Source organism: Doryrhamphus excisus, chromosome 20 (genome assembly GCF_030265055.1).
Source record: "Doryrhamphus excisus isolate RoL2022-K1 chromosome 20, RoL_Dexc_1.0, whole genome shotgun sequence".
In the NCBI taxonomy this organism is placed as follows: domain Eukaryota; kingdom Metazoa; phylum Chordata; class Actinopteri; order Syngnathiformes; family Syngnathidae; genus Doryrhamphus; species Doryrhamphus excisus.
This window is the reverse complement of record NC_080485.1, coordinates 16,633,934-16,657,309: the sequence shown is the minus strand read 5'-3', so window position 1 is coordinate 16,657,309 and position 23,376 is coordinate 16,633,934. Positions and strand designations below refer to the sequence as shown.

At 47.8% G+C, this 23,376-nt stretch overlaps 1 protein-coding gene across 4 annotated transcripts in view; it reads left to right on the top strand.

Moving 5' to 3' along the window:
* LOC131107844 (leucine-rich melanocyte differentiation-associated protein-like) overlaps positions 1-23,376 on the top strand; it is a 267,408-nt gene that overhangs the window by 59,516 nt on the left and 184,516 nt on the right. For 2 of the 4 annotated variants that reach the window (XM_058058240.1, XM_058058244.1), the window contains exons 1-2: positions 2,180-2,528; positions 3,621-3,721. In XM_058058240.1, coding sequence (XP_057914223.1) covers positions 2,487-2,528; positions 3,621-3,721 — 143 coding nt within the window. In that variant the 5' untranslated portion in view covers positions 2,180-2,486. Of the gene's footprint in view, positions 1-2,179; positions 2,529-3,620; positions 3,722-23,376 lie in introns of those variants that run through there. The other 2 variants (XM_058058243.1, XM_058058241.1) reach the window with 2 other exon arrangements.

Genomic DNA, 23,376 nt, shown 5'->3' with positions numbered 1-23,376 from the left:
ACACACACACACACACACACACACACACACACACACACACACACACACACACACACATAAAAATAAACAGTCAGCATTCCTCCCAAATAAGAAGACCCGATTGAAAGCATAATTCACTAAGCATAAATAACAACAAAGCCTGTCTAATCATGCTATAAAATCATATGTATAAATCTACAGTTACTGCAAATACGTTAAAATTATATTCTATATTCCAGCACACAGACGCAACTCTAAAACACCCCCCCCCCCCACCGACACCACATTACCTGCATTTACTTGTCTACTAAACTCCAATATTTTGAATTATTTTAAGTACCAGAAAAGTCAAAACAAAGTCAAACGCAATGTAATGCGACAAAAACAAGATTTGGCCAAAATGAAAACATCCAAACGGCAGGTTGGATAAAAAAGAAGCCTTTTCCTCCTCCTCGCTCCGCGCGTGGATTTCAGCCCACAGCACAATGGGCTGGGAATGGGCGGGGCCTCGTGACGTCACCACTCATAGCCACGGTGGGAGGGCCAACTCACCTGTCAATCAGATAGAGAGACGAGAGGACACGTCAGCGTCATTTTAGTATTTTGTTTGTTTCTTTCGCCTTTTCCATCATACATCATTAATATTTACATATCATGGCAGATGGACGCCCACACTCAAACAGTAAACCATTCAGTAGAATCATTTTAAGTGATTTTAATGAAGCATTTTAGCAGGGTGACTGGAACTGTATGCTAGTAGCCTCCTTCATAGTTAGCTTGCGTCACACTTCCTGTATGCTAACCAAATGTAAGATGTTTTTACTGCAATATCTCCTTGTAGGAAGATGTTAAAGGTCAAACTACATGAATCTTTGGTGGTGTTACATGTACAGTTGTCCCTCATTTATCACAGTTGGTTGCAGATCCGACCGTGATACGTAAATTAGGAATCCAGCAAAGTAGGATTTGATATTAATAAATACAATATTTTAGCTAGTCAGAATATACAAAACACGTTTATGGATTGCTAAATGTTTTTTTAATAACCATCAATGGGGCGCTGTTGACATGAAATAACAGTCCATAATCATCATTCTTTGTTGACACCACATTGCTAGTACACAGGCTACGGGATCACTGCAGGGACACAAGAGGCGGCCACGGCTTTCTACATAGCATTGCATAGTTAGCCTCATTTTATTTATTGTAAACTTTAGAAATGCTTTGAAATAGAGTGGGGAAGAAGGACAAAGTAAGAATCCAAAAATAACCACTTCCACACAGAACTGGAGGAAAACTATTATGTTTTAACTCTATCATCCTTTTCTACTCCATTTCTCATCAGTGTAACATTATTGACACCTAGTGACCACAACTCATGTTATCGTAGCTTAATTAGCATCAGAGGCTAACTGCTATCCATCTATCTATCTTGCCCAGGAGATTCAAAAGCTGCTGTGAGGTGAAATGACAGAAAAAGGTAACTAAAAATAAAATGTAAAAGATTCCTGTAAAAATGTCCTGTAGATATAGATCAAAAGTTTAAGAAGTAATTTAGCGGAACAAAACATGCATTTCTATCAATAAATGCCATTTAAATATTTATCATGAAAAAACCTTGGCTTATACAAGCTAGTTAACTTGAGCATATGACCTAATGTTAGCTGTCAGAGCGCGCTAAGTTAGCATATAGCTAACACAGTTGCATGGCGCTATGGTGTAGTACCACAATATAGTAAAACCTTTCTTTAACTATTGTGTAGTCAAAATTAACAATTTGCGGAAGAATCATTGCCTCAAATGTACTTATTGGAAATAAAAGCGTCAAGGGGTCACGGCAGTGGACTACATTCAATTCCATGCTATTGAATCCAGGGCCAACTTGAAGGTAGTGGTGGGCGGATGATCCAAATATCGATCAATATCGACACCAACGTTGGTTGTAAGACAAAAACGTTTATAGTGCTAATAAAGTATTTTATATTTACTAGGGTTAGTAGTTTACCCTACTCTTTCTTTCTTTCTTGAATTTTACATTATTAATAATCTAAAAGTCAAACCACAAAAAAGTCATCCAAATCCATTCATATTTTGATCGATCCAGATTGATATGCATCCACCTTAATCACTAAAAAGTATCGTATCGGCGTTACTGGCCCTGTATTTACTTGGTATCGGACTGATACTAAATCTAGCGGTATCGCACCCCACCAGTTGAAGGCAACACAACGGCGCCTTTGTGCGCTGTAATGGCTGCGTGAAGCCTTGAGTGATACAAAAAAGAGGAAAACATGCGCTTCTGTGTGCGCCAATGATGCAGTGTCAGTGTGACACTTCCGCACAGCCGGGTCAGCTGATTGAGACACGCGGAAACCACTAACTAACTCCACTGAAGTCCACTCCACACTCCGCGTTGCTAGCAACTTGTGAGGGCTCCACGGCACACAAGCTGCTGGCTGGCGGCTCCTGGCTGGGCTGCACTTGGAGGAACACGCCGGTGGACGCCGATGGCTGCCAGGGAGGCGCCGGTGGCTTCGAATGGGACACATGTAAGTTGTTCTTGTTGTTGGATAACTTTTCATTGTAACGCGCAGGTGACGTTCAGGGACGTTCGTTTTCTTGACAGCTGCGTAGTTGTCATGTGACATACGGGAACAAAGTTCCTCCAACTCAACGTGACCGGACAGGATGCATCCACGTTGGTCAGAGGAAGTAGTAGTACTAGGTAGCAGTACCCCTCCAGTACATGCACGGCTTTCACTCTAGGCATGTCCTACAGGACCCAAATGCATCCTTTTCATTTCATCTTGTAACCTACAGTTTTACTCAAATATGCAAGCAGGTCATTGGCTACTAATCTAGAACATGAACCCTTTACACGTTTACATGCTTTAAACATGGAAGCAAACAATTCCCAACTGGACTCTTTATTAGGAACACCTGCCAATCTCAGCCTTTCAACATATAAACTATGATTGTACTCTCCTCAAAAATAGAGTAATATAGTATTCACTGATACCTCCACAGAGTAGTTTCAATATTTGTTTTTGGAGAGTTGACAATATTTTAAATATTGATTACAATTAGGGGTGCATGCTAATTATCTGTCTGATATGAGGGAACATGACATCATAGCCATATCATCGATAACATTCAAACAGTATGGGACATAGTACCCATACTGTGCAGGTGAGCAAATCAAGCACTCCTTTCTTCTCTTGCCTGTGATGTTAACAGCTTAACTTATTGATTATTGGTACCATATCGGCGTTGAGATGCAGAAAGTAGTTTGAAAGAAAACATATTGTGCATCTTTAATAACAGCACGGTATGTTTGATTGTTTTATGGATAACATTTCAAAGCTTGTGATATTTTAATAGTATTTTGCTGCAGAATATTTGTTCAAAAAGGTTCTCCTACTTGGCCAGGTAGAGCAGGAATGCTGGTGGAAAACCAGTAGCTTGGATTAGCCTGCTGCTGTGTTTAATGTAAATCTGTGCTGGCCACGCCCCGTTGGCGCAGCATAGGCGTGGTGCCCCGCCTGGTCTATGAAATTCGAGCCCACTGTTGTTAGTATTTGCAGTATTTGCTGATACTCAAGCCAAATATGACAGAAACTGTGATGATATGTCTTTGTCAGATCTCCTACATGGGCCATGATTGTCAGGACGTCCCAGACTTCCTTGGGGACGCGTACGGCCAGTTTGCAAGGAGGTTGGACTTGAGCTTCAACCAGCTCAGGTAAGAGGTCTTCCTACGTGTCTTCACCTGATGTTCTACATCCTGCTATCTACTGGTGGTATGCTCTTCCTGTCGCTGGAACACATGCTTGTTGGGGGGGGGGGGGGTTGTCACAAGACCTCATTCAGCCAATTGGAGGCAAGGAGAATAAAAGGCTGCTCTGTTGTGACGTTTAGTGATGGTGCTGAGCCGAGTGCTTTCCGTAGAATGTTTTTATTGACCTGTGGCCCTCCGTGTTGGGGAGGGAATGTCAGAATGAAGTCGCCTTTCCAGGTATTTCCATCTGTGTTGTTTTCATTCGTCAACTCTCGCCCCCGTGCCTGCCGTACTGTACGTTTGACCCGTCAAGATGCTCACATGACCGCGCTGTGGAGTTAATAAGGAACATGTGATGATGTTTTCAGCTTCCTAATACAGCCCCACTCATGAAGCCTCCCTCATGGACGTGATCCCCGTTAGAATGCTACTAATCCACCGGCTTCATGCTGGCCGACTGCGGCCTTCTAGCGAGCACCTATGTCAGGCAGGTAGAGTCATGGTGGCCATCATCTACACTCCTTATCTCAGACGTGAACTTCTAAAGACCGAAAAACGAGGCAGCAAAGAATGCGCGTCATGGGACGCATCTACCCTACTAATGCTTAAAACGAGCCAAATACTGCAAGTACTACATGTTGTCATCAATGTACTATTACTACGGGCAGAAAGCTTGTTGGAGCACTTTAATTAGCTGCCCTTGGAGATGGAATAGGTGTGTCCCATGACGTGCAATCATTAGCTGCCTCTGTTTAGCTGTTTTTAAAGCTTTACAAGACACGGAAAACCTTTGTGTACTTTCTCTTGTCCACTCCTCGACCGGGCTTCATCCAAGCAGGCGTAAACACGCGCGTACGGACGTCGTCATTGCGCCTGACGTTGCCAGAGGTTGTTGTGGGTAATGCGCTGGCGTCTGTCGACACGCCGCCTCCTCCGCCATGCTGACAAGGCGTCACGACGAGGAGCCAGGCGCCACCACAAGCCAGGTAACGACCGGGATGAAGTCATGATATGGCGGCCCCGTCACGCCCACGCTTGTCCCCCGTGAAAGCCGCGCTGTCAGGCCCGTCTCATCAGCGTGTTAAGACCGCGGATGTCAAGACTCCGCCGTTGTGTCACTCTTTGTTCCGGGTCAGGTGTGCACACAATGCCCCGAGTGGGCATGTGTTGTTGTGTTGACACCATTCCTGTCGCTGTTCGTCTATGGCGGCCTTGGCGCGCTATCACGTCGGACACACGAGACGCAGGAAGCAACTCAATGCAGGGACGACATTCCGGACCTTAGACTTTGCAGCGCTTGTCTGCTTTTCCTCACAGAACACGTGATGCTGATTAGCGCTCATCTTGTCCAGTAAAACACGCCTGTCATCCGCGGCTCACATTCTAACAGGACTCGGCTGGTGCAGGCCAACACTGCTCGTTTAGTTCCTCCTTTATTGGCATGATGGGTCCCTCTACACGCGTTCATTAGCCGCCTCTTGTCTGTCAGTCTGCTTTATAGCTGGCGAGCGCACACAAAGAGAAACACGCGTGTTCATGTGTCACTTATGGATTATGGAAGATGGGGCAACTGTCAAAAGATCAACTGGAGGAACGATATCGGCATATGAAGTCTGGTGCTTGTGTGTCTCAGCCGGCATTACAGTAACATTACTGACACCTAGTGACAAGCGGGTAGTACTACTTACAATCACAATGAGTATTATATTTACATTCTACTTTTTGTGCTTGAAAATGCACATTTAAATAATGACACTTTCCAATAATAGGCCATATAAGCCATTAAAAAGAGCGTCCTTTTATTGTGGCCAGTCTAAGGCAGTCCTGGTGCATCATGCTACGCTGCGCCTGTGAATGGTTGGGTTACGGATGCTCACTAAGATGCGGCTTCCTCTGAGGGAGAGGCCGTTCGTCTGCACAGACAAAGTTTGACATGTCACGGAAAAGCGTGAGCTCCTCCAAAAGCGCGAGCGTACGAACACGTAAACGATGATGAGAATGTGCTTTTATTTCAAATACGCTCTGGAGTCGGATCCCCCCAGTCAATTCCAGCGTGAGGATTGATGTTCCTCTTGAATAAAATGTAGCATTTGTATTGCAAAGGACCTCCTGACATCGGAACGTTCCATCTGTCTGCAAAATAAGACTTTGACTTTTGCATTGCATTGCGTTGGTGCGGAGCGTGTGAGCGTGCGTGTGAGCGTGCATGTGAGCGTGCACGCTCACCCAGGGCTATGTTGGCGATGGCAGGCGTTTTGCATTTTAATGACGAATCAAGTATGCTAACTCGCATTTTTAAAAGGGAAAGTGCTCTCTGTGTCGCGCCGGCTGTCAAAATGAGATGTAAGTCGTGTGATGAAAAGAGAACAAAGAAGACAAAGTGGGGGGGCCTGCTACACTGAGAAATGAAATAAAACCTTGTATGGCCTGTCAGCTGGTGTCGTTTTATATTCATATCCAAAAGGGAGGCTGTGGTATTAGCGCTCCACTCACGCCTCACTCATCTGTCTCTCCTAATTCCTCACTTGTGTCAACACCAGGAAGGTGGGGGGGGGGGTCGTTAATTGACAAACGAGTGTCACATCCCAGCAAAGGTAGGCGGGGTGTTGTGCGGCTGCTCCAGGAAGCAGCACGGGGACGGCCCCCGGGATGAGAAGTGACACGGGGAAGAGCGCCTGTCATCGTCCGGCCTAAGTGTTCAATCTGCGGGGGGGGGGCTATGCAGATAACGTGTCAGGATATGAAACTGCGGCGGTATGAAGTCTTCAAATCACTTAACCGGCGGCCAATGTGCGTGGTGCGCTGACGTGGAGCTCCCTGCGACCAGCCTGTTTAGGATAACCTGATCTGCGGCTCATAAATGAAGGAGAGATTTAAAAGGCAGCAAATAGGATCCCCGTCCGGCACGTTGATATTTAGTGGCATTCCGACACCATCCTGGAATAGAAAAAGCAAAACAGCGCTGTTTTAATTTCAGCGGGTGCCGTGTGGGATGATGGACTCCTCCAGGGGAAGGAGGAGGATGCCGGCTAATGGATGCCTTGTCTCATCCCGCCGTCTCTCCAATTTCAGCTGATTTCTCTCAGACAGTTTGAGTCGTGCCGGGAAGTTGTAAAATGTCATCAGTCCTAGAGGTGAGCGTTAAGGAGGCGTCGTATTTACGATGTCGCTATGAGAGACGTGTACGTGGCACAGACGGGGCGGCGGGACGGATGTCCGTGTCGCTCCCATACGCTTTCAAAGGAACACTGCACCTTCTTTTGGAATTTTACCCGTCATCCAGAAGTCTTCTGGCACCATAATCGATAAATGGATGAACACCATAAATGAAAAGAATGAATAAATGAAAGCCAACAGGCTGGATGACAAGCGGGTTCACTCTGTGCATCTGCCTCAGCACCTTGGGCATCGGCACGTGGCGAAGACGATGTGATAAATCATCCAGAAGGCTTTACTCAGCTTTTGTCTGCTGTGATTGACATACGACAGCTGATTTTGCTGAATGTAAAACTGGTACTTTGACCAAGAGACCAAGTCCCGGCTAGCAGTCCACCTGATGAAAGGTCACGAGCGTATTCCACACACAAAGTTGCTACATGTCAATCAAGGAGTGGATATGCAAATGAGCTGACGTCTGCGTTGACACAATATCAACTTCACACAATAACCAAAGTCACATGATTGATTGTCGTTTTAATTGAAGCCTAGTTTTTATATTTGAAAGCTTTTTGACATTCCAATGACGATGTTAAAACGTCAAGTTGATAGCTTTTGATGAGGGGTACGGGTATGATCGTATGCTATCATATTGTTGCTAGGCAGCATCACCCAGCAACAGTTGTTATGGTCACGGGCCTACACACGTCCTTCTCTCGTCTGTGCCTTCTAAAGATATACAAAGAGATAAAAGCTAAGAATGCACGTGATGGGACGCACCTATTCCACCTCCTTCATATGAAGCACATTGTTATTATTATTCTTATCCACATTGTTCCACCCAAGAACTACCTTACTGGCGTAGTGACACCTCGCCACACCACAGCGGCTAGCGACTAGCCGGCTAGCGACTAGGCTAGGTGTAGCCTTCCTTTCTATGTTGCTATGTGACATCAATGCACTCAGAAAGGAAGTTCTACTAAATTACTACAGTATGACATGTTAGCTACATGCTAACATCACGGATAGCAAAACTTGCTGGACGTTTTGGAGCTCTGTGGCCCTCTTGGTCTGTTTTCTTCAGAAGGCACAGGAAAGAGATGCTCATGTCTCACAAGGATTTGGATGCCGGGCGGCAACAAGGAAGTGAAGAGAAGAATCCACCTGACAGCAGAGCGAGTGCATCAGTAATAAATAGTTAAAAGTTCAATTCCTCCTTTTGTTAGTGCGGTCTTTCCACGGGCTTTGGCAGCCATCGGAAGATAAAAAGATGGGAAGAAGACAATATAGTTGCTTATCTTTCTGAGCCCGCAGAGCAGTTTAGTGTCTTTGTCAGTCCAAAGACAAGAGAAGGTTGCTGACAGCGGTAGAAGCATCTATTCATCACCGTCAGCGGCCATCAGCCCTCTGGAGGCTTTCCACAAGCTCCTCCTTTCTTCTTCTCGCCGTTTGTCCCGCATGTGAATGGAAAGGAACATGTTTATGTTCCTTTTGTTCACATTATATATACTGGCCAGCGATGCCATTCTTTTTATGACTGCGTCACTTCTTTCCTTTTTTATTGTATACCTGGAGACGGATGGCGTGCCACCGACACGGAGATTTACAGGCCTCCGGCTCGCAGCGGCGGCGCTTTAGAAGGGCCCGCTGACATCCAGCCAGCACTTTGGAGGAGGAGAATAAAAGCTGACATTTTATTGGCTCTAAAGTCGAGAGAGGGAGAGGAGGGAGAAGGAAAATAAAAGACATTCCGCTGCATTTGATATTTTTCAGTCATGGGGAGCGTCCAAAAGAAGAAGATTGATTGGGTATTTTTTAGGAACTTGTCAGCGCTAATAACGACAGCTATGCTTTCAATTATCACCCACTAAATATAGTCCACCCTGACATCATTTGTCACCGTGGGATGCTGCGCTATTTTAATACTTTATGTCCAGCGCCTGTTTAATCGTCCTGCCGCCGTTCGGCATGTGGCGAGGTCGGGTAGTCTTCTGGCTTCAAAGCCGTCCCGGGGATATATTTTTCCATTGACAGAATTCCAATTAGTTTTAGTACGCTCCGGCTGAATAAAATGGCTCTTAAAATGGCCAATGTTTCCCCCACGAGATGCTTTTTTCTCAGCGCGCCAAGCCGGTGATGGATCTTTTACGATTTGACCCGACGGGGCCCGAGTGGACATCCTCCCCTTCCCTCCCCTCATCCAGGTCTTAGTCGCTCCCATAACCGCACCGCAGCCTCGTTTTGATAGAAACATCTGCCGGGCCGGGTGAAGACCACGACTGGCCTTCATATTTAAAGACTTATGAAATACTTTACCGGTCTGCCTGCTGTCAACGCCGGCGGCGGCCGTCAGACGTGTTAGCATGAGTCACGTGTTGACGAAGATTTGGGCAAGTCCTGGTGTCTACTCGGGTTTTTGATTGGGGGGGTGATTGAAGCACCGGGGTGTCCGTCACTGATGCTTGGACGCCGATGATGTGGACCAGTTAGGCTTTACTGGGACGCTCATCCCTCGTTTATCACTGGTTCCACACCCGGCCGTTACTTAGCACAGAAAACCTGTTTATGGCTTTAGAAATATACTTATGAATATACTTAGGAACATTATTACTACCCTCTAGCTATAAATAGCACCCCAGTAGCCACTTTTATGCTCCTATTAGACTTTGTTTACATCACATTGCTACAGGATCACACCCAACTAGCTAACAAGCTAACTAGTTAGCCTCCATTTACTTACTGTAAAAATGATGGCTTTACTTGTTGTCTCCTCCAGGGCTTGGTTTATGTTCTTCCCATTACCCTCAGCCATCGCTGGGATAAAAGATGGAAGCAACTGGCAGGCATGGAACATATTAAACCTCAGCATGAAAAAGGGGGGGCAGCCATGATTCTACTTCTCTTGGCTTAAGACCAAATGGGGGGGGGGAAGGAGGCCGTGCTGGAAGGAGAACAAAAACACCTCCTTTGGTTTCAGTGGAGCCCGTTTGAGCCACTTCATGGCCTTCCATCTATCTCCTCCGTGTCTTCCTGGAGGACAGGCAGGAGGTGAAAAGTGAAGGCAGATACTTGAGGCGGATTTCCACCCAACTTCGGGATGTGTGCCAGGTGGTGTGGATGTTCACAAGAGCCCCCCCCCCCCCATTAGGCATCTTTCACCTCCAGCTTCTTAGCCATGGAGGAACTTGCGGCGATGCTTCATTCTGCCTTTCAGTCATACTCATCACGACCCAAACATTCTGGGGAAGGAACATGTCTCCTGAAATGTGACAGAGGCAAGGAAAAACTAGCAAAGACAGCTAGAGGTCTGCATGTCCCGAGGCTGTCCTCCACCAAGTGCTAAGGTTCACTTCCGATTGCTTTGGTCTCGTCCAATTTCTCGCCCAATTTCTGTTGGCCAACATCTCAAGGCACTTTACAGAACGGAGCAGGCCGAGAACTTTGGCGACAGAGGCAAGGAAAAACTCCCTCTAGCAAAAATAACCTTGATGTCCACCTTGTCCCGAACCCTTGCATCCACCAGGTGGTTCAGTTGGGGTGGTACAGTAGGTCCAGAACCACACCAAATAAAGCACTTTGGCGACAGAGGCAAGGAAAAACTGCTGATATTTGCTGATAAGTTTAAAATGCTTGCGATCCTAACAAACGCTGTTGGTCTTCTTCTGTGGTTCACGTTGGTTCGTCATCACTTACTTATCACTATTAATAGACGACACCCCGCCGCATCCCTTCAGAATAAAAGCGCCAGATGAAGTCAGGTTTTCAATGGAAGGGAAAGTAGTCCAAGTCCATTCATGCCGTCTTTCCTCCAGCAGCTTCTGTGGGCGTGTGGCGTCTCCTCTGTATTTTGTGACGCTCTTGTTGAAAGCGTCAAGCGTCTCTGACTCGGGACGGCTGTTCCAGATTCTCCTCACACCCTGCAACTCATTTCCTCTTTCCAGCTTTTTGCCGCGTTCACCTTAAAAAGACGGCGAGACGGGTTTGAACCGGCGCGTGTGTGTGTGTGCACGCCGCGTCTGAACAAAGAAATCAGAAAGAATGGCAGAGCAGGATGAGCGGCGGAATCAAGGGCACGAGGCGCCGTCTGACATCCGTCAGCATGGAAATATGTTTTAATGGTCAGGCGAGGCTGCAAGACATCACAAGCCGTTGCCTCACTCTTCCACCCTGGGAACACACGGAGATAAGAAGCAGCGACTGCATGTTTCATGTCCTCGCCGCTGACACGTCGCCGCGTTGGAACAAGCCTTCCTTTCGCACTCGTCTTCTGTTTTACCTCATAAAACGCCGTCTCTCCATTAGGATAAACGCACGGCGTTGGCCGACGGCGTGATTAAGCCAACTACAGAGCAAACGGTTTTGTGATCTCCTCCGCCTGTCCAGACTCTTTCCCCCCACAGTGTCTCTACCGGGGGGCAATAAAGAGTTCCTTTATTTTCTCCCTCTGTCTGGATCCGAGGCCCTTGGGTCCTCCAAAGCTGGGAATGTGTCTGTACTCAGATGTTTGGAAAAAACACCAAACAGCCGATGAAGAAGGACCGGGCCAAGTTAGACGGGAGGAGGGTGCGCTATCCTCATCGGGGCAAAGTGTTGCTGTACGAGGGGGCCGGGCGGAGGGGCCCAAGAGGGTCTGAAGACTTGTGATCTGAGGGCCGTTTGTGTGTCAGCCGGATCAAAGTCGTCTGAAAAGAAGAAGAAATTCCTTTTTACCCCCCCCCCCCCCCCCAACTGGCAACCGTTATTTGGGGCTGTAGGTAGGAGGGGGGAGCAAGCAGAAGATGCTTTCCATTGTTGTTCAGCCTCTTAGTGGAACTTCTACTGCTTGAGGCTTTCCGTGGTCACTGGCCGGATGGATGTTTGATTTCAGACCACTGGGTACCCTGAATGCAACATCCTTCAAACTGCTGCGTCGCCCGGTTGCCCAGGAAGAGATATTTGGTAAACAGGAAGTCAGCTGCTGATCGTTCCTGTAAAAAAGCAGAAGTAGCCGTTTTCATTGGTTCTTACGTCAGAAAGCTACTTTGTGCTCCCAGTTTGTAGACTGGACAAAAATACTGTGTGCTTCAAAAGATACACATGCTGTAGTAGAGGGGTCTGAAAGAAGAAGTTCTTGTCTCCGGTCTTACTTTGGTCTTGGTCGGTCTGCTTGGATGGGGTCAAATGGTCCTGCTTTTCCCCAAAAACAGTCTAGTCCATGTCGTCCCTCGCGATATCATGGCTGGATGAGCTCCCTCATGATGGTCAGATGGTTGGTTGGTTCGTCAGAAAGGAATTCCTGAATGGATGATGGTAGACTACGGTCTACCGGAAGTCAAAATAAGGTGATATGTAGTATTTTGGCCACTAGGAGGCAGTAATGGCAGGAACCATTGAGACATCAGTTCAGGTCCCGCATCCCAAAGTGAAGCGATGTTAGACGGCCATCGTTTCTGGCTTTTTGAGGTTAACTAGTTAGCTTGCTAGCTTGCATCTTTGTTCGCGAAGTCTGCCATCAGAGACAAGACTCTAACAATGTTAAAAAGCGTATCCAGAAAGTCTTAGACTGCTTTCTATGCTCTAACTAGCAAAACATTCCATTTATTAACTTTGAATCCTAAATTCATTTAATGAGGTCGGTTAACCGGCACAAAGCAGGGACGCCCGTACAGCGGTACCTCGGTTTTTAAATGGGCCCGCCTTTTGTATATTCCATTTTTGATGAACATTTTGTGCCTTGGTTCTCGTACATTGGATCCTGTAAACAAACTTCCGGTTCCTTAGCTTGCCGACCCCTGGGCTAAGCTAACATCTCCAGCCAAGCTTCCTGGAATGTTAGGATGCAAAACCTCCCGAATGAAGACCCAATGACTCAAAGCTGCGCCGCTCCGGGCGTGCCGTCCCGTCCTGGAACGGGAGCGCACCGAGCTGAAGTGATGTAGCAGACGTTGCGGTTGAGACGTTGATGTTTATAGGAGCTGTTTGATAGACGGCTGATGAGGTCATGTGACATCATCCTGCTAGCATAGGGCCAAAAGAAAAAGGATTTGGAGCACAATGCCATTCTGACGCTAATCCTCATCTTGAACCCGGCGGAGTCCCGTGTAGTGTGAAATGTACACAACTGTCAGTCACACTCGCCCTCTCAGGCGGGGAGGGTGCAGGGAGCGTATCCCTCCACGGGGCCCCGGCTGGTTAAATTATAAGTTTTATAGCCAACCCCGAGGCCTCGCACAGGCAGCTAATCCCAGCAGAGGGCTAATCCGACCCCGCGTTACAGAAAATCAATGCGCCTCTTTGGTGTTGGCGTGCCATCAGGGCACGGGGACACATGTCAGACAGGCCTCCTGATTTTTTCATGAGGTGTGTTTTTTGATGTGCTGGAGGATGCTCCAGGTAGCGAGAACTGAAAAGAATATCTGGAAGCTAGAAGGGCCATGGAATGGATTTGTGATGATGATTATTTCTCTTCCATTCAGAGGCCAAGTACGGGCGGCTTGTTGTGCTTCTTAAAGCGCTCGAGTGCGGTGGTGAATGTTTCAGATGTTAGCATGCGTCATGCGGCATCATAAAGATCAAAATGGATGGATTGCAAATCTTGAATACCGAGTTGTTGATGTTGGTCTTGAACGTTCCATGGACCGTGTACTCTTGGTGTCTGACATGAAGCAGATGATGAAGGAAGCACAAACGCGGCGGGCCTGGTCCACAAACCTACGGCTATTGTAACTTGGTGCTGTTAGGAATGGAACATGTTCCCCTTTGTTCCAGATGCAAGTATGCTTGACTCGGAAGACCTTTCACTAAGTCACGACGTAAACACCAAAATGCATTTTATGATTATTATTGCAGTAGCGTCAAAGTCCTTTGATGGGATTAAATCGGCGCTGACTGACTGGAGATCAAACCGTGGGTCAGGCGGGCTGGTGTAATTTAGTCCTGCTGACTGGATCTTCTGGAAGGATTGGATCAGTCATTTAAATCGTGTCAATCTGTGTCCTTTTGCTAATAAATCTTTTTACGAGCCCAGATTGGAAAGATCCTGATGGATGCAGTGTGTGTTTTTCACATCATCTTGTCACTTTTTCTCCAGTGGGAAAATGGAACGTGACAGTGTTTAGCATAGCCTTCTCCGCTCTTCCACTCCTTTCTTATTCCCCATAATTCCTCTCCTTTTTATTTCTATTTTTGCTCATTTTCCCTTTTCGTTTGGCCCATTCGTCTTGGATGACCGGCATTTTTACCCAGACTGGCAGCTGCTGATGGTATCTTTAACAGCTGTGGACTTTCATACACGATGTCTTCCTGTTTTCCTCCTTAGCAACCCCCAATGTCAGGCTGAAGATCTGGAGGTCTCTTAGTTTGGAGGTCTCTTAGTTTGGAGGTCTCTTAGTTTGGAGGTCTCTTAGTTTGGAGGTCTCTTAGTTTGGAGGTCTCTTAGTTTGGAGGTCTCTTAGTTTGGAGGGCTTTCAGTTAGTACTTTGGAAGATGAACGGCTGGAGCTCTGCTTGTTAAACACTTTTTTTAGTATGCGTTAGCAAAGCAGGGTACTAACAAGTACTATTTTTAGTATGCGTTAGCAAAAGCAGGGTACTAACAAGTACTATTTTTAGTATGCGTTAGCAAAGCAGGGTACTAACAAGTACTACTTTTAGTATGCATTAGCAAAGCAGGGTACTAACAAGTACTATTTTTAGTATGCGTTAGCAAAACAGGGTACTATCAGGTACTATTTTTAGTATGCATTAGCAAAGCAGGGTACTAACAAGTACTACCTTTAGTATGCATTAGCAAAGCAGGGTACTAACAAGTACTACTTTTAGTATGCATTAGCAAAGCAGGGTACTAACAAGTACTACTTTTAGTATGCGTTAGCAAAGCAGGGTACTAACAAGTACTACTTTTAGTATGCATTAGCAAAGCAGGGTACTAACAAGTACTACTTTTAGTATGCGTTAGCAAAGCAGGGTACTAACAAGTACTACTTTTAGTATGCATTAGCAAAGCAGGGTACTAACAAGTACTACTTTTAGTATGCATTAGCAAAGCAGGGTATTAACAGGTACTACTTTTAGTATGCGTTATCAATGCGTGTTCGAGGGAGGTCCTGCGTCGGGTCCCGAGTCTGGCAGGGCCTGGGCGGGGCACAAGGCAGCCGGCATTCATTCTTGGTGGTTTTTCTTTCTCATATCAGCGTGTCATCCATCATGGATGGAGGTTTTGAGAAGAAGGGATCCAGCCGCCACTAACAGTAATTATCAGCAATCAGAGCGTATCTTCAGTAAACACGTCCATGTGAGGTTCTCATGAAGGCGTCCTTGTGACGCTAGAACCAATCATGCGTCATCATAAGACTGCTTTGCTTCATCGGATGACGCCCTTTTGTCCTCCATGTTCATCTGGCCTGGGAAGCCCTTTAGTGGCCACGTGGTCATCAAGCTGTGCCGGGGATACTTTTAGGGATACTTGTGAGTACATCCTGCTGATCACTCGAGGAACATCTCCTGTACGCCCCCCCCCCCCCATCCCTGCATGCTGCTGGTCAGAGGAAATGGGAATTAGAGGAGCAGAGGGCCTCATTGCCAACGTACAGGAAGTGGCAGGAGGGCAGCGTGGTGTCATGGAGGGATGGAATGATGGAATGATGGTGGAATGATGGAATGATGGAATGATGGAGTGATGGAATGATGGAATGATGGAATGATGGAATGATGGAGTGATGGAATGATGGAATGATGGAGTGATGGAGTGATGGAGTGATGGAATGATGGAATGATGGAGGGATGGAATGATGGAATGATGGAATGATGGAGTGATGGAGTGATGGAGTGATACCTGGATGCTGTAGCCAGTGTGATTGCGGCCCCCCAGGGATGATGGCACGTGAGTGCGCTAAACATTAGCTTGGTGTTGTTAGCTCTTCTGCTAACGACACCAAAGAGCAGGTGTAGGCCAAGGAGTTTAGCGTGGATGTCTGATTAGCGGGAGTGGTGTGGGGCGGGGTGGGCTGGGGGGGGGGGGGGGGTATACGTCTCTTCCGCTGGTTTGTTATCGCCGTGGCTGCTTTGAGTGACTACGGCGTGCGATAAACAGAAGGCGAAGGCTGTGCATTTCCTGAGTGTGACGCTATCTGCTCATCGGCGCAGACGCCACGTCTTCCTCTGACAGCACATCCGCAATCGGCCGCCTTGTCCCGTCGCAGCTTCCGCAGGGGTGGAGGTGAGGTGTGTGGGGGGTGTGGAGGGGGGTGCATTTTAATCCCAGCCTGTTTAATGTTTGCCCCTCCCTGGGCAATCTGGGCCAGACATCATTTTAATGGTATGTACAGTGATAAAGCCAATAAAGTGTCAGGATGATTGATAATGGGAGCGTTATAGCAATATGACTTTCCAGTTCTCCTCTGCGCTCCAATGATGGCTTCCAAATTGAATTCCTTATGCGAGCTTGCAAGGCATGCGTGTGTGCGCTGCTTTTAGCCAAAAGCATAGGTGAGAAGGAAAGGTGAGCTTATGCAACATATCATATCCCAAATAAGGAGCCTGCTGCTCAATAGATGGTTGGGGGGCTTCTGGGGGGGGTTACGCGCTAAATAAATGATATGAAGTCTTGCGTCGTCTTGGGTGTCATGTCGGCGGGCGTGCTTCTTGTCAAAGTCGGGAGGCGTACGAGGGGGAGAGGATGTTGTAAACGTGTCCAAACACGGCTGGACGTTGACACGCCGCAGACGCAGCTGATGGCGGTGATCCTGACATTCCTGCACGGTTGCTAATATCGGCGCCACAGCTGAGTTTCCCGTTTCCTTCACGTCTTGCTGCTCGTACGCTGGATTATTTTGCACGTGATCTGGTCCAGCCATTTGGGAGTCTGCGGTTTCAAATGTCGCACGCCGCCCCCTGCAGGACTGGAGCTGAACTTACGACTCCAGCTGGTAGGTCCATGACGTACGTACACCACGTTATGGATTATTCTTAGGTAACATCACGTGGTTACATGGGTATGGTGTCCGTGTCTATTTGTCATGTATTCATTGGACCAAATGCCACGTGGAGCGGCACGGCGGTCTGGTGGTTAGTGCGCAGACCTCACAGCTAGGAGACCAGGGTTCGGTTCCCGCCCTCGGCCATCTCTGTGTGGAGTTTGCATGTTCTCCCCGTGCATGCGTGGGTTTTCTCCGGGTACTCCGGTTTCCTCCCACATTCCAAAAACATGCTAGGTTAATTGGCCACTCCAAATTGTCCATAGGTATGAATGTGAGTGTGAATGGTTGTTTGTGCCCTGTGATTGGCTGGCGACCAGTCCAGGGTGGACCCCGCCTCTCGCCCGAAGACAGCTGGGATAGGCTCCAGCACCCCCCGTGACCCTCGTGAGGAAAAAGCGGTAGAAAATGAATGAATGAAAATGCCGCGTGATGAGAGGAAAAAAAACAACCGTCACCAAGAAAACTTTATTATCCATCTTGTTCTGCCACAACATTTGAAAAAGACAAAAGCTTTTCCAGAGACCTCCGTGGCGGCACAGCGGCTGCTCGGAGCCTGTGCCCGAATACAGTGCACCTTGCTGGGCCACGGCAGGTCTGCTTCTCCTGGTAGTACTCATGTACTAGTACTCATGTCATGATATTTCACGAGGTCTACAAATCCTCATCTCTGCCAGTCCTTCTTAGCTCCAGGTCTGCACCAAGTACAGCTTACTTCTATATATATATAAAAAGTAGACAGAGAAAAGTTTTGAAAAAGACTGACACTTCCAGTATTTTATTTGTTTACATTTGTCATCACATTGTCCACTTGTGTCAATAAAAGAGTAGAATTGAGTTAAGTACTACAATGGGACTTGTTAGTTATCAAATGTGTTGACTAAGTTAACAAGTCAATAAATGAAAACCATTGAGTGTATATACAATATACTGTATACTGTATACAGTATGATACATAGATGTGTTTGCTAATACTGTTAAACTTGCCGTACTGTCTTCAATGTCCCGGCAGCGGAGATGATATTTGTCCATATTTGATAGCTAGTACTTTAGCTTCCTCCGAGTGCTTGGAATGTCCCCCCGCTTCCTTAAGTTGCGTGGTTGATGCTCATCGATGGAGACTTTGGTTCCTATTAGCTTCCTTGTCTGCCTTCATCAACCATCACAAATTATTACATCATTACTAATGTTTTTACTGTTATTATTGAAGTATGTTACAGCATAGGAGGGGGATGTTCTGATCTCCTGTTTATATTTCCTGCCATATTGATCATAAAGTTGACTGGAGGAGTTGCGCCATCGCCTGAATATTGTTCAGTTCTCAGATGGCAAACTAGTCGGTGGTGAAGCATCAGCGCCTCTGCTGGTGCGCCAAGGACTCGTGAGTGCTAGCAAGTGCTAGCAAGCGCTAGCGAGCGTAAACAATGACATGAAGCCAAAAAAAGGATACAAGAGAAGCCACCATCCATCATGTTTCTTCAGTTTGGGCAAACATCTCTCACTGTCACTCAATGCTGTCCTACTTTGGTGCTCCATCTTCATCCCCGATGAGATCATGTGACGATCGCTCATTGATTTATTGCTTTCAGTTTGGAAATCCACAGCGCTCAGTGCGAGATTGACAACACGTGTCAGTCTTGCGGTCTCGGCGGGCCAATGAAACGGCTCCTTTCATCCCGGCTAACCTCGGAGCCCGCCTCCCCTCGCCTGCCGGGATCCTGGCAGCCGTGGAAGCGCTTTGTTTTATGGAAATGCTGATTGATGACACGTCTGGCTCAGCCGCCACTTTTTGACAAAAAGTATTGATGGCTGCGCTCAGTAAAGTGTTAGTCCAGGTGACGGAGCCATCCATTTTCTACATGAGCCAGAGTCAAAGCCAGACGGGGAGAGAAACTTGAATTTGCATATTTTGGATCTCCGGAGTTGGGAAGTTTTAATGGCCGCATTCTAGCATTTGCTAGCAGTATTGCTTGATGAAGCTCTCCTTTGTTGACTTTACTGTAAGGAGACGTTAAAGCCAAGAGCTGCTGGACTAAAGTACTTTAGGGTTAGCATTAGTATTAGCATTAGCGTGTACAGCCATTCCTTGTTTATCACAGCAAATTAGTACCAGACTCAGTGAAGTGAATTTCAAAATACAAAAAACTTTTTATGACTTTCTAAATGCAGGTTTTAACATCTTCAGAGCCCTCTAGACATGACCTAACACCCCTATAGTCACTTTACACGCCCATTATTTATTATTCACAGCCACCGCTAGCATCACAAGTTAGATTAGATTAGATTCAACTTTATTGTTATTGCTCATGTCACTGGTACAGGGCAACAAAATGCAGTTAGCATCCAACCAAAAGTGCAATTATATAAGTACCTTAGTATTAAGTAAATGTAGAAAAAATATGGACCAGTTAGCCTCTCAAATGTATTTATTCCAAACATAAGAAGGCGTTTCAAAGACAAAGAAGCCAAAAACGTACCACTTCCACACCGAATGAGAGCGATGTCAGCCATGGCATGTGCCGCACATGCGGGAACGTGATCACGGCGGACCCGCCCCAAACGCCACAAAGCGGCGGCGCTGCCGTGCGCCTCGACAAAGGCAGATTTAACAGATGCTCGAAGGGGACCTTAACTCCTGCAATCCCGCTGTCCTGCACCCGGGGCCCCGCCCTCTAACTGCTGTATAAATAGATTGTCTTGACAGGGTAATTCATCTCCGGCCATGAAAACATCAGCTTTAAAAGACAGCTCGGCTCAGACCGCCGCTTGTTAGCGGCCAGATCAGCAGCCCAGATGCCTGGGATGGAAACTCATGAAGAGAAGATTAATTTATCTGTCAGCCATGACTTTGACAGTTGCTGTAAATTTGACTCTGGCCTGCGCTCACCGAGGGAGGGGGGGCGTTGTGTGTGTGTGTGTGTGTGTGTGTGTGAAGATATGACGAGCGGGAGTAACGAGTGAGAGGAGTGCTAAACATTGACAGATCGTATTGACAAGGTGTGATGCATCTCCACCAACTCTGCTTTCATGCCATGCCCCCCCCCCCCCCCCCCGACCCCCCCTCACCCTCTTTTAAAAAGCAACATTCATTGGTGGGCTCAAGATGGCGGCCACATCGGGGCTGGGGGGGCGGTGGTGTCAGGGAAGCCATTTGGCGTCTGATTGATGGTAGCAGGCGAGGCGAGCGGCGGCCATGTTCTCTGATCTCGCCAGGAGAAACCGGAGAGGTTTTTCCCTGCCGTGTATTCCTGCTCATATCGTTCACAAAATAGACGGGGAGTTTGCTCGGGGTGTGTTCATCATTCCACGGCTGTGCTCGACATGAAGATGTAAATAAAGTTTATTGAAACGTCAGTCTGCTTTTTACTGTTTAGCGAAGTCTGCATTCACTTCTGCTTTGCCGTGTCAGTCCAGCGATAGTGAAAGTGAAAAGTAAGCACGCCATTGATGTTCTCGATAGGCAGTGTGTGCTGTAACCATGGCGACAAGGAAACTCCTCCTTTGGCGTCTTTTCTAATGGGAAGTGTGAGAATTGCTGCGAAGCCGCCTTCGGAGGAGCGGATGGAACGTGATGGGAAAAGCAGCTGGGAAGAGGGAGCGTCAGGAATGCTGCAGTACGCACGCCAGGCCACTACTTGGCGCTGTGACGTGCCGCAGGAACACGGCAGAATCGGCGAGGTATGGCGTATGTGGATGCTGGTTCAATCCCTGACTAGTCGGGTTTGGCCTGCAAGGGGGACGGAGGCGGGCGGAGCGAGGACCAGCATGACTTGGTGGCGTAAACGTGGCGCTAAGCTAAGCGAAGAAGCGGTCTGTGCTGCACTGGGTGGCGTGCGGCCTTCCCATGGGCGGATCCATGTAGCGTCTCCTGGCATTGGGAGTCTCTTCCTGGTCTTCTGTTGCTTCTCATCCCGACGAGCTTCCAAACGGGATCTCACGCCAACGCAAACGGGCGAAATGTGCCTGCGATTCATCAGCATGTCTGATTGGACCCGGCGGCCCCGACGGATCTAGCCCAGGAGATATTGGGTTTTTATTGTAGATTAGCATGCTAATAGGCTTGGATTTGACAGCCCCCAGCCAGGGAGGGCTTGTTTCGGGTCGGGGCGGGGGGGACCCAAAAGAGAGTCGAGTGGTGTGGGGGGGGCTCCGGGGTGGAGGAGCGTGGAAGATGTTGCTAATCAGCATGCGGAAGGAGAAAAGCTCCTGACGGAGGAGGCGACCCCGTCCCGGTAAATATGGTGACTTAGCCTCTCCTCCTTTTGTCTGCCAAAGCCCTCAGCTGTGGACTTAAGGAGTCCTTTCACCTAAGAGGAAATCAAAAGATAATCCCAAGTTTGATGTTGGGAGCAACTTTGGAGGCAAAGAGCGGGGGCGGGGGGGTCAATGAGTCTAAGCTGCAAACCTTTGACAAAAAAAGCTTCTGGCATTGTCATTTCCTCCCCGAAAACTTCTGAGCACCGCCTTCAAACTCGTGATGAAGAATAGAGAGATAAGCCCGGGCACTTTCCCTAAACGCTACATCTAATTCCCCCCCCGCCCCCCCCACCAGCCCAAACAGAAGATGCAATCCTCTTACCGTGTTTACCCAAAACCCCTGTCGAATAGATACCCACGCTTGACTGACAGGGTCTTTCTTGGAGTTTACCAACCTATTGTCGATGTTGGCCCAACTTTTGGCTTCGTCTTCCAGTCGCATGACGGAAAAGAGCCGACAAAGCTTCCCATTCCTCAAGGAGCTCATCTCCGGGGAGGGAAGTTGGGAAGTGGGACACGCCGCTTGAAAGTCTACTTTCATGGAGGACTTCAGCATCCAAGGGCAGTAGAAACCTGATGGACCATCAGTTGGGGATCCAAGGACATTGGGCCCCAGCGCCCCCTGCGGTGTCCTGCTTGATGGCAGACCAGAAGGCCGGACTAAGGACCTGCCCACGTTGGAACCCTCCTGGCTTTGTGTCCCGACTGCTGGATGAGTACATGGCTTGTAAAGGGGGGGGGGGGGGCTCAGGTGGTTGTTGGTGCCAAAACTCTTTGTGCCACCTCCAGTCATGTCCTCCTGTGGGAAACTAATGTTGACTCTATTTCATCAGGATGCTAGCAGACGTTATTAGCATATTAGCATATTTATGGCGATGTGATATGACATCAGCTCACATCGATATCGGTTTGTGATATCGGGAATGACATCAGCACACGAGTGCTGCACGGAGCAACAAACATCTGGAATTTATTTTTATGTTTGCCATGAACAAACAGGAAACACATCACCAAAATAAGAGCATGGAACAGGAACTGACATGGGGGGGGGGGTCTTTTCTAAGATACAAGTGCTATTGACATAAAATGAGTTATTTGTGGAGTTAGGAGAATAAAGTAAAGTATATTAAATGAGGATATAAAATATATTTATGATAAAGAAGTCCTAATATTAGTGAACAGATCCTCAGGCGGCACGGAGGATCCGGTGTTAATCTGGTAACCAGATCCCATCTTTTGGCATCTTAGCCATCCTGTCATGTCTTGACTGCCCAAGGGTTTTAGGGTACAAGGGGGGGTGTCCCAGGGTTGGACCCCACTCTGTTTCCTACTGCTGAGATCTCGCTGGCGTCCAGTAGAAGAAACCACGAGAAGACATTTGCTGTTTTAAAGGGTGCTAGGACTGCGACTCGGCCAGCGAGGGCCCGGCCTGCTCCAGAACAGAAGACGGCGGGGCTCTGACAGCTCGGAGCGTCGGGGGCCGGCGGGGGAATAATTGATAGCAGGCAGCCGGCATCCAAGGTCCTTTAGCAGTAATTGCAAGCAGAATCTGACTCTCTGATCTCAGCAGTGGTATTGGCGATGCCAGAAGAGTCCGCCTTTGACAGATTGCCTTCCTGCAGTAATAACTAAGGCATGTCCCCCCCGCCCCCCATCCCGCTTTTCTCACACAAGGCCATCCGACGCCGCCTCCGCCGCAGAAGCCGGCCCCAAATCACGGCAGATTATTCTACATGTGTATTTGTCTTTGGGATTTTTCTGACAGGACCTCTTCTGCTAATGGCCTCGCCTCTTAGGAGAACATCTCGCTGCTTTTTTTTCTCTTTTTCGGTTTCGCTGACAAACGTGTTTGCGGGAAGACGCGAGACTTTTGTTTCTAATTGCCTTGTGAAACGTATTAGCCCTAAAAGGATTGCTTAAGTGCGACCCACCAGCTGTGCTCCCAAAATACAAAAAAGGATTTTCCAAACACTTTGTGTTGCCATGGCTCTCGCCCCGAATGACAACCCTGAAGGCTTTATGGCCTTTTCAGGGATAGTTAGCCCCCCCCCACACACACCCCCCCATCCACCCTCGTGGGCACGCCTCCATGCTGACTGTCTGCACTGTAAAGCACTCTGGGATTTATTGTCAGCTGGAGTTTCCTTGATGGGGTGTAATAATACCGTGTCTTTCACACCCGCCAAGGTGGTAGAACCCCCCCCCCTCGGCTGATGAGAGGACCCCCGCCAGCGCCTGTGTTCTCATAAGCCGG